Here is a 10,878-nt window from a genome sequence, read left to right on the forward strand (position 1 = left end):
TTTTTTTTTTTTTTTTTTTTTTTTTTTTTTTTTTTTTTTTTTTTTTTTTTTTTTTTTTTTTTTTTTTTGGGTTGCTTATAATACAAAATAGATAGGTTTTACATTTTTTGATTTTGTTCTTATGGATTTTGAGTATGTGAAGGAGTTGGTGGGCAGCTGTTTTGCTATGCCATGAAGGGTTTGTGTAAAAATTGAATCTTTGGTTATGTTAGATCACTTTGATTAAAGATTAGTCTAAGTCAAAAAGCTGATCTTTAGTAAGAACTATGGCTGTTTTGATGTCTATTCATATCTCAATATTTCTCAACTTTTTTGAATAGGATTGGTGGATCTGGTATGGACCTCAGGAGCAAAGCCAGGGTATTCTTCATATTCTTGCAAGAATCTTTTTTGGGTCAAACTAACATATTTGAAGCTAGTAGGGTTTTGTTTCACTCTTTTAGTGATTCTTTTTGTCTTGGTTTTTGCAGACCCTTCCTGGACCTGTAACAGACCCCTCAAAGCTTCCCAAGTGGAACTATGATGGCTCCAGCACAGGCCAAGCTCCTGGGGAAGACAGTGAAGTGATTTTATAGTAAGTTGCAGTTATTTTTTGGTTTGGATCATTCATTTGACTGTGTTTATGCTTCAGGTTCATTTATTTGACTGTTGTATATGTTCCTTTGAATTGAAATAGCCCTCAAGCAATTTTCAGAGATCCATTTAGGAGGGGCAACAACATCTTGGTGAGTCCATTTATTGCTTTGCTGGATCTCAGTGGATTGTGATTGCATTAAATTCTGCAGTTGAGGCTTTTAAGTGTTATTGTTGACCTTTTCTAGCTGTGTTTGGTAATTGTGTCTCTCTTCTTTAGGTAATGTGTGATGCCTATACTCCAGCTGGAGAGCCTATCCCAACCAACAAGAGATATAATGCTGCCAAGATTTTTAGCAACCCTGAGGTTGCCAAGGAGGAGCCATGGTAACCAAGATTTCTGTTGTGATATTGCAGTTTAAGGTTGTGTTATGTTTTTGTTTGGGATTAGGATTAAGTACTAAGTGATTACTCGAAAAATTTGATGTAAACTAGGTATGGAATTGAGCAAGAATACACTCTTTTGCAAAAAGATGTTAAGTGGCCTCTTGGATGGCCTACTGGAGGTTATCCTGGACCACAGGTATATGAATTTATAAGCTTTATCCTGCAAAAATCTATCGTTTTGATTTGCGTTTTCTACGTGTTTTAGTAGCTTAAATTGGCGTTTGTGTTCTGATAATGAATGGATTCTGCATAGGGACCGTACTATTGTGGCATTGGAGCTGACAAAGCTTTCGGGCGTGACATTGTGGACTCACACTACAAAGCCTGCCTTTACGCAGGGATTAACATCAGTGGAATTAACGGAGAAGTGATGCCCGGGCAGGTTAGAAATCGCCTCGTCTGTTTCAGCCTCGGGTTTTCTTCTTTCTGTGTACTGATTTGTGTTCTGATTGTGTTGTGCAGTGGGAGTTCCAAGTTGGACCCGCTGTTGGCATCTCGGCTGGCGATGAGTTGTGGGTTGCTCGCTATATTCTCGAGGTGAAATTCGTCTTTCTTTCTTGCTTGTGTGTGCCCTTTACCATCTTCCTAGCACCTTTGCTTACTGCTAAATTCTGCTGTTTTTGCAGAGGATAACTGAGATTGCAGGTGTGGTTGTCTCATTTGACCCTAAACCAATCCAGGTGAAGTTTAATGTTTTTACTGCATTTAAGGTTGTTTTGGATTGGATGCCATGTTTGCTGTTTTTATTGATTATGTTTGGTTTCTTGTCCCCCTCGTGACATCTAGGGTGATTGGAATGGTGCTGGTGCCCACACAAACTACAGGTAATGTTCATAAGTTTATAGTCTGATGTTCTTAAGTTTATGGTCTGATGTTCATAAGTTTATGGTTTGGTCTGATGTTTATGCTTATTTTTTTGCAGCACAAAGTCAATGAGGAATGATGGAGGGTATGAGATCATTAAGAAGGCCATTGCAAAGCTTCAGGTGAGGCACAAGGAGCACATTGCTGCATATGGTGAGGGCAATGAGCGCCGCCTCACCGGGAAACACGAGACAGCCGATATCAACACTTTCAAATGGGTACGTTCCCCCTTTCGGTTTCCACGTTAAAAGTCAAAAGATTGGTCTCTCGTACTTGAATTGATTGACTGACTGAATAACTTGGGCTCGAGACTGGTCTCTCGTGCTTGAATTGACAAACTTACTGAACGACCCAAGATTGGCCTCTCGTGCTTGAATTGACTGACTGACTGAACGACCTGATTATGTATTTTTACAGGGAGTGGCCGACCGAGGGGCCTCGGTTCGCGTGGGCCGGGACACGGAGAAAGACGGCAAGGGCTACTTCGAGGACAGAAGGCCGGCTTCGAACATGGATCCTTACGTTGTCACTTCCATGATTGCAGAGACCACCATCTTGAACAAAGATTGAGCTAGCCTGGAAGCCAGCCAGCAGGAGGTGTGCTGTTTCTTGGTGGGATGGAATCATGGAACAAAGACAAAAGCATTTGTTGTGTTTTACAAAAGGCCCTTTTTTCTTAATTGCTTGTTTTCATTGGGGTTGTCGAATGATGTCTTTTTGTTTTATGGATTGTGCTTGTGTTTTCTTCTGCTAGCATGGCTCTGATTTAATGTGGCAATGGTGGTGTCACACAATGACAATATAGATTCTTCTTTTACTAATAAGGGTTATTTTAGTCATTTTAAATCTATATTGTCGTTTTACTTGTGGTAAATGTTTGCAACTTTGTATTAATACTTAAAATTTTATGTTTAACCGTTTCCCTGCCTCTTGTTTATGATTCTTCGCATTTGAATTTCCGCTGCTTCTTAGCTCGTGAACTGCAATTGAGAACACATCACTAGTCACAGGGTCAAAATTAAATTTACTCTCATAAAAAGTTAAAAAATAAAAATTTTAATAAAATTAAATTCTTATATTATTTGGTTATCTTTAAATAATAATGTTATATTTTTAAAACAGTAATGGCAAATTATTGGTATGAAAAAATGGAAATTTTAATGGAATTAAATTCTTATATTATTTCATTATATCCTCATGGTAAAAGATTTTCATCAATTCCGTCTGAAATTTCTCGGTTACATCAAAAAAATTTCTAGAAAATTTTAAAAAAGTAAAGGGTCACGTGTATGGTCTCCCAAATCCCTTATTTCCACCACAAATGTAAACGGCCACTTAAAATTCTCAACGTGCAGATTAAGGTTGAAGAAAAGGAAATTAGGGGTGTCGGTGAAATGCATGGAATCTACAACAAGCACTGTTTTTTGTTCGTCCCATGGTTGGATTCCCTCATTTGGCTGTGCTATTAACTTTATAGTAGACGGTCAACTATAAATCAGTAACTTTGAGTCATGCACAGGTGATCTTATACTCAGTCCTTGTCTAGGTTGTTGGACTCGATCTAAGTGGTCGGTCCAAATTTATTTTAGTCAGAGACAGGTTGTTGGACTCGGTCTAAGTGGTCGGTTCAAATTTATTTTAGTCAGAGACATTAAGAATGCGTCATTTTACTCATAGAAAGTATAACTTCGAGGATCTTGATCCAATAAGAGATTACTTTCCTTATGTTCGAAGAGATTAATTTGTAATTAATGTTCAAGATTTGTAAATTTACTTTTCTAATTTAAGTCAAATACCTTAATTAGTTAATTGAGTTGTATAAATACCTTAAAAATAGACTCGTAAAGGGTTCAATTCGAAATACCTTAAAAATGGACTCCTTATTTCCAACCAGTTGTATTGAACAATCATCAACTGCTTAAATCATAAAATCAACATGTAATATTACTGAACCAACAGGTAGTATTAATATGGTTTGTAAAAAAGTGATCAATAAACATAAAGAGTTATTTATCAAACTCTAATAACATCATGATCCAATATTGTTAGCATATCCAAATATATATACAATACTACAAGCTAAATACTTTAAACTATATATACTTGTTCTCACAACGTCCCCGACACCCTATAAGAGATCACGTACAATTTTAATTCTCACACATCAATATTTTTGGTCATTTTTACTTATAACGTACTTTCTCTTGATAACGACTGTAAATTTTTATGTGACGAGTTTAGTATAGTATTGCCAGTGGACTAAGCCCTGCTACAGTCAGCTTTTCCGAACCCCACTCGTTGACCAACCAAGTCAAATTCCACCCAAAGATTTTGCTGATGGAAGTTTCCAATGATGTTACTTGCCACCCCAAGCGATTCTGACCGTCCGATGCCAAGGCAGTGGACTCCACGGCCCACGCCGTCCAGAATCCTGTCCTTCCCGATCAGAATCTCCGCCCCGTCGTCGAATTCGAAGGCCATGTCGCCGATTAAGTTTCCGATCTCCGCCGGATTGTTGCCGTCGAAGCACATGTCCAGGCTCCCGCCGTAGACGTACCCCTTCTTCATCTTTGCTCCGGCGAGGCGAACCACTTCTTCCCGGATCGCGTTGTAGGCTGTTTCCACCAGAAAAGTGTACTCCGTGCCGGAATCTATCATGGTCTGGCCAGAGCCGCCGGCGTCGGGGCGGAAGACGGCAGGCGGGATGTTGAGCTTCTTGCCGCCGATTTTAATCGCTGACAGGGCGACGGTGTATGCCAGGGGATCGAGGTTGGGCATGCGTTGACTCCGGGAGAATGTTAGCATGTTTATGTAGTGAAACGTGCCGGAGTTTGGGTTCTGACCGAGATAGAATGTTCCGGTGGGCTTTATTGCATGGTCACCTTGTCGGACTGGCACACAGTAAGAGAATCTCTGTACCTGTTGAAATTAACACAAACTATTATTTTGGGACCATTTCATGACCTTTCTTATTTTTAATAAGGGCGTTTTCGTCTTTTTATATTTTTCTTTGTTATTTTTTTCGATTTTAACAAGTTTAATTGATTTAGAATTTTAGATAATCTCTAATTTTTAGTAATCATATTTTTTCAACCTATTTTTAGAACCAGACACATAGAATATGACTAAAAAAAATAATATTTATATGGTTGGATAGATTGGGTTATATTTATATGTAACATTAAACATATACAAAATTACCTTAGCTTGGGAGGCGAAGGAGAGGCGACCACGGTTCATTCCCAAAATGCCCTCAGCCTGGCCGGACTCCGTCGCGCAACCGAGGACCAAAGGAGGGGTAGTCTGGGAATCGGAAAACGAAACTTTTTCCCTGACGAGATTGCCCTCCGCGTAAGTACCATCGGCGTAGAAGTAGGAATAGTGGCAGAGCTGTTTCTGGTCGCACGTAGTCGGGAGGGTAAAATCGGGAATTCTCGGTTTACACACGGGGTGGTTACAGGGGAGGACCGAGAACGAAGACGACAGCGACGGGTCAAACGACGTCGTCGGCGGCGCCTTCGCTGGCGGAGCTTTCTTGTGGCACTGAATCCATGACAGCTGGCTCCCGGTGTCCAAAACCATCGCCTGAGCCTGCGCCGGCGTCCCTATCGGAAGCGTCACCACCAGAGCCATCGAATACTTGAAACTCGACTTGTAGTTAAACGACGTCGTCCCCGCCGCCACGTCACCGAGCCGCCGATAACCGCCGCGAGACAAGGAAGTTGAGGTAAGAGGAAAGGAATTTGTGTTATTATTACTACGAATTTCCCGAGCGGTTAAGGTTCCGAGAAAATTGCAGAAAATAATAAGACAGAAAAGGAAGAAATTAGAAGTTGCAGAAGCCATGAGGAAGTGAAAATGGTGTTTATTTGCCGAGAAGGAGAGGATATTTAGAGAGGAGAGTAGTTACTACGTGTGAGTTGTGGGGAAGGAGAGTGAGGAGAAGAGAGGTATTTATATGGTTCGAAGTGGGGATGAAAACGACAACATATGTGTAGTGGAACGCCAAAGAAGAAAAACACAAACAGACAAATTAAACCAATTCAAAACCTACGCGGTTTCTTATGAGGAGGGGATGTCTGTTCCAAATTCTTCTGCCCCGAATCTGCTTCTACGTTTGAGTTAACATTCGAATAAACAAGTTTAAGCAATTTGGTAAAGTATTAGATGTTCACTTAGTTATTAAGTGATAGATTGTTGATAAAGATGCATGTTCCCATCTTCTGAATTTCGAGAGTTTCACTTAATGTGTAGGGTTTTTTGTGGGTATTTAACGGTTTGACACTGATTTTCTTACATAATGAGCTAATGTGTTACTGTGATTTATTCTTCGACTATCTTGTTGAGGCTGGACCAAAGATTTCCCTTTTTTTTGGGCCAGAATTAGAATCTTGAGATGATGGTTCAACAATTAGATTAAAGGGAATTAATTCCTATGGAACCATACCCTTTTAGCTGGCTCTTACTTTTTCTTTCGAATTAAGGGAGTTAAGATCCAATAATTACTGGAAATTGCTGTAAAGTATAAAGGTGATGAAGGGTACTTAATCTTGGTAAACGTACTTATTATGTATATGTAACTATGTACATATAGGAACTCAAACATCATAGTGAACTATTATTGGTTGCGAGTTTCTTTAATAGTAAAAGTGAAATAGTATTGGTAAGAATCAAACTTGTGACTATGTACTATAAGAATAATACCGACTATTCGTTTTGGGTAATAATTGTATTCTTTGGACCATATAGATATGATGGGATGGATTCCTAGCTTGGTCTTTGAGTCATACAATACACTGTTACTTCTTGAATTGTCTTTGTGCCTATATATAGTGTGACACTAGCTAAATTCCATGTCTTTTGTGACCAATGTCTCTTACGTTTTTTCCACATCTAACCACAAAAGTAATGTATCATCCAATAACTTGTTGAAGGGATCGGAAGATACAATAATTGAGCATGTATGTAATTTAAAATTCATGAACAAAAATTATTGGAAATATTAGTTATATTGTTTAATTTGGTTGGTAAAATAGAAAATTATTGAGAATATTTATTTCATCTGTTTGGTTTGGTTATCTACACAAAAATTACAATAAAGAAAACGAGAATAATTTTGTCTAACTAATTTGAATTTATTTTTTGATAACTGAAATTTTCTGGCTTTGTCTGACTATATGTTGAATCCCATGAACATTATTATATGACCCAAATCCATGAGGAGGTAAATTGAGTCAGAGAAAAGTAAGTTACGTTTTAAGTTAGACTTCTAACCTGTAGACAAATACGAGGCTAGTCTCTATATTTTTTAGACTTTGTTAGTGATATTAGGAGCCTTTTTTTGCTACCACTAGACCTATTAGGGCATGACTCCATGGCTGAGCTTAATCTATGTCGTAGGGTTTGCTAGCCAACCAGATTATTGTCTTCCATAAACTAACACTACCAAAACTCAAACAAAAACGTTGCAATCAAACCCACACGAAATAGGCTAAAAGTTTTAATAATACCAGCAGGGCTGGCCTGGGTGGCTGCTAGCTATGAGCCAGATGGCAACACGTACTAAGCAATTCAATAATAATCTTTTTTTTTTGAAAACAACAATTCAATAATCTTCATCACCATGAACAAGTAGTAGTGATCTTTAATAACGCAATCTGTCAGCAATTAATTGGGTTTGTTATTGTAGGGTGATGATGTGCTTGGATTAGTTCCATTTGGGGATGAAGATTCTCTCTCGTGCATGCATATATATATATATGTCGCAGTCGCTCACTAATTATTATAACCATTTATGGCTCCTCACTTTCCGTCACAGGTCGTCTCTGAGATGGCGACTGATTTTTGACGCTTCCCCATACACTTGCGTGCTTTGGGTAGGTTCCTAATTTTATGTGTGATTAAGAGCCACTAACTTTATTTGATTGTGGTTAGCCGACGATTGCCTTTCATCCTCTCAATCATGCCTCTTGCATGCACTAATAATACTTCCATAAGTATGGTTAAAACTCAATTTTCCTAGTGAAAGTGACCTCTAATATATACCTCTTTGGTGCAGTTTGTGGACTATTACATAAGATAAGAGTAGGTTTCTAGCCCAAGAATATCTTCGAATAGTCAGTTTTTATCTATCACACCCACACAATGCACATCTTTAAGAGGGATCGCGATAAGTTTCTCTTATGCAAACTCTCGAGTAGTGAATGCACACTCTCTAGTAGTTTGCAAGCTATACATGAGCAGGTTTAGCCCTTGCACATCTTCCAGAGTTGTGCGAGTTTTCTCCCTGTACACACACCCAATACACATATTCGGATAGTGACATTAAGTTTTTAGTTTCCATCCTGCACATCCTCTAAATTGTGTGCTATTATACGAAAGCGAGTTTATCAAGTGCACATTACCTTCTCCGATCTACACCCACTCAATGCGCATCTTTGGGCAGTGATTGTGAGGGATGCAATTAAGAATGAGTTTTCCTAAACAGGAGCGAGTTTACCCAATTGACCACCAAAAAAAAAATACATAGATGTAGAAACAAATTGTACTAAGAAAACTCTATGCAATGATATTGCTAAGAATTAATTAAATCTGTGATTTTATAATAAGATAATCATGCTCCACCCATTCGACTATCTTTTCCAATACTTAAATTCATCATTTTTACATGTCGTATAGGGAGGGGGTGGCAAGATATTGTTAATGGGAGTGATAGCGAGAATTCACCTGAGGAAGTAAAGGAAAAAAGCTAAGTCATGTAAAGTGAAATTGGGATAAACAAAAAGTTGATGGAATGGCGTGGCTTCATGTCGATCAAAGTTATCCATCACGAGCTTCATGATAGAAAATGATATGATGGAGATAGATAGAGAGCATGGGGAGTTCACACACCTCATATGATCCACACAAAATAATTAATAAATAAATAAATAAGTGATTAAACAGGTAAAATATATATGATTCTTGAACATCACGAATTTAATTTTTATCAATATTCTTACCCTTGAATTTATCGGACAGTGTTTTATTAGTACAATGTACTTCTTTTGTGTAATTTGTATGCTATTATATAAGAATAGAATATTTAATGTACCCCTTCAAATAATAATTACAAGTTTTTCACTACTTTATCTCAAAAAAAAAAAAAAAAAAAGACAAAAAAAACAAGATATTAGACATATTATAGTTGTGGTTGGTATATAAAGACATATATATCTTTTATTTTCTAGTCATCATATATTTATGCATTTTGGACACATGTCAACTTATAGTAGTGGAACGATTAAATTAACACCTTATGAAATATGAATAGTGGCGGAAATTGAAAATAAGGACAATTCTTTGATAATTTAATTAATCAATCATCACAAAATAAATTACTTTCCAAACAAAATAATAATGGAACTAGAAAGAGATAATGATCACAAAAAATCATTAATCCTCCGTATATTATACCGAGTAAAGAAAGAAGAAATGTTAAAATTTTTTAAGCATATTGTATAAGTAATTATAGTGTTTTGGATCCACCCGATTAATCCCCTCGCTCGAAGAGGCACAGGAGTTGGCGAAAGTTGAATTGTCACTTGCGAAAATTAAATCGGGATTATATTAAAAATTCTTCTCCACAAAGAAGCTCTTTTGCTACTTGAACTACCCCTTTGGGTTAAATAATGTTTACAATTAGATAACTAAATTTTTATAAATTAAAAATCATGATTATATTTAAGAGATGCTAAATGGAATAAACTATTGTTGATATATTGAAAAAGGAGCATAAATATATATATATTTTTTTGAATACTAACTCTATTAGAATGTATGTTCATAACTACTTTCTCAACCTATTGAAGCAAAAGAGTAAGTATTGCCTCCACTGAGGCTCAAACCCACCACCTCCCGTATAAAGGGAAGGGTTTGATGCCACTAGACCACAAGGTCCTTGGCAACATAAATATTCTTTAATTAGCCCATTAATTTAATCTCATAGTTTTGTCCTCTGAGTTCAAATGCATGAATGTTCCTTGATCACGAGAGCATCTAGTTTTTTTTTTTTTTTTTTTTTTCCCCTTTTTAGACTTTTATTTTTTTAAATTATGGGATATTAATTTCCTCTCTTTTGCATCATATATACCATAGTACATATATAATATATATCATAGAAATCTTAGCAATTTCATCATGAACAATTAAGTTCAAGGAAGAATTATTGATTGTACGTGGGAGTAGATGGTAGGGGCCAGGTGGCACTATGTTTGAATTAACAAATGATAATAATCTAAGCAATACAAAACCATGGGTAGTCCATTTTATCAACTCAAGTCTGCCTCATGAATAGGGGACATAATTGAATTATGGCACTATTCAATTACTAGGGTTTGAACTTTGCTTCTATGTGAAAACATGATTACAATATGTGAAAACATGATTACAATAGAGACTGATCAACAAAACATTTTACTAGATTATTAGTTATTAGTAATGTAATTTTCTAAACGATAGAAATCATATGTGACTATTTAAAGGTATATACTAAATAAATTTTACTTCTATATAATATTTGTCCGTAAATTACACCGGAGCGGTAAATCACACTAGAAAGTTAAGATTTAAAGTGTGTATAGATAACTCAATTCATGCGTAATAGCCAACAACGTAACCCACATAAAATAAGTAAATCACACTAGGAATTGAAGACTCGGAGATGTGCACTGGTAACCCACTTTCATGTAATAGCCCGCAAACCACACATATGAAATAAATCGCACTAATAAGACTTTTTGTGACCAGCTTAATTAAGATGATGTTGACAAAAATTAAACTTGTAATCTTTATGTATGAGAATTATGTTTTATTTACTTATTTTTATAACATAAAGTGTGTGTTCCATTTATAGTATTTCTTAATTATGTGCAAAATTATTTGTTTTAATATGTAAATATATCTTAGCATCGCTCGCGAGATTACACTAGTTTATTATGTAAGTTTCTAACATTA

At 36.6% G+C, this 10,878-nt stretch overlaps 2 protein-coding genes across 2 annotated transcripts in view; one reads left to right on the top strand and one right to left on the bottom strand.

The window, feature by feature from the left end:
* Positions 1-2,812, top strand: part of LOC115999182 (glutamine synthetase cytosolic isozyme 2) — a 4,777-nt gene extending 1,965 nt beyond the window's left edge. The window contains exons 2-12 of the mRNA XM_031238979.1: positions 321-360; positions 471-574; positions 677-725; positions 854-960; positions 1,069-1,156; positions 1,274-1,402; positions 1,483-1,557; positions 1,647-1,700; positions 1,807-1,844; positions 1,943-2,102; positions 2,302-2,812. Of these exons, the coding sequence (XP_031094839.1) occupies positions 321-360; positions 471-574; positions 677-725; positions 854-960; positions 1,069-1,156; positions 1,274-1,402; positions 1,483-1,557; positions 1,647-1,700; positions 1,807-1,844; positions 1,943-2,102; positions 2,302-2,454 (997 nt within the window). The 3' untranslated portion in view covers positions 2,455-2,812. The remainder of the gene's footprint in view (positions 1-320; positions 361-470; positions 575-676; positions 726-853; positions 961-1,068; positions 1,157-1,273; positions 1,403-1,482; positions 1,558-1,646; positions 1,701-1,806; positions 1,845-1,942; positions 2,103-2,301) is intronic.
* Positions 2,813-3,828: 1,016 nt separating this feature from the next.
* On the bottom strand, positions 3,829-5,814 carry LOC115999795 (aspartic proteinase PCS1-like). The gene is made up of 2 exons (XM_031239700.1): positions 5,086-5,814; positions 3,829-4,803 (listed from the first exon to the last, which is right to left on the bottom strand). Exons 1-2 carry the CDS (start codon positions 5,728-5,730, stop codon positions 4,144-4,146), a joined length of 1,305 nt encoding a protein of 434 aa, XP_031095560.1. The 5' UTR covers positions 5,731-5,814; the 3' UTR covers positions 3,829-4,143.
* Between the last annotated feature and the right edge of the window lie 5,064 nt (positions 5,815-10,878).

The sequence above is a fragment of the Ipomoea triloba genome, chromosome 12 (assembly GCF_003576645.1).
Source record: "Ipomoea triloba cultivar NCNSP0323 chromosome 12, ASM357664v1".
Taxonomy (NCBI): Eukaryota; Viridiplantae; Streptophyta; class Magnoliopsida; order Solanales; family Convolvulaceae; genus Ipomoea; species Ipomoea triloba.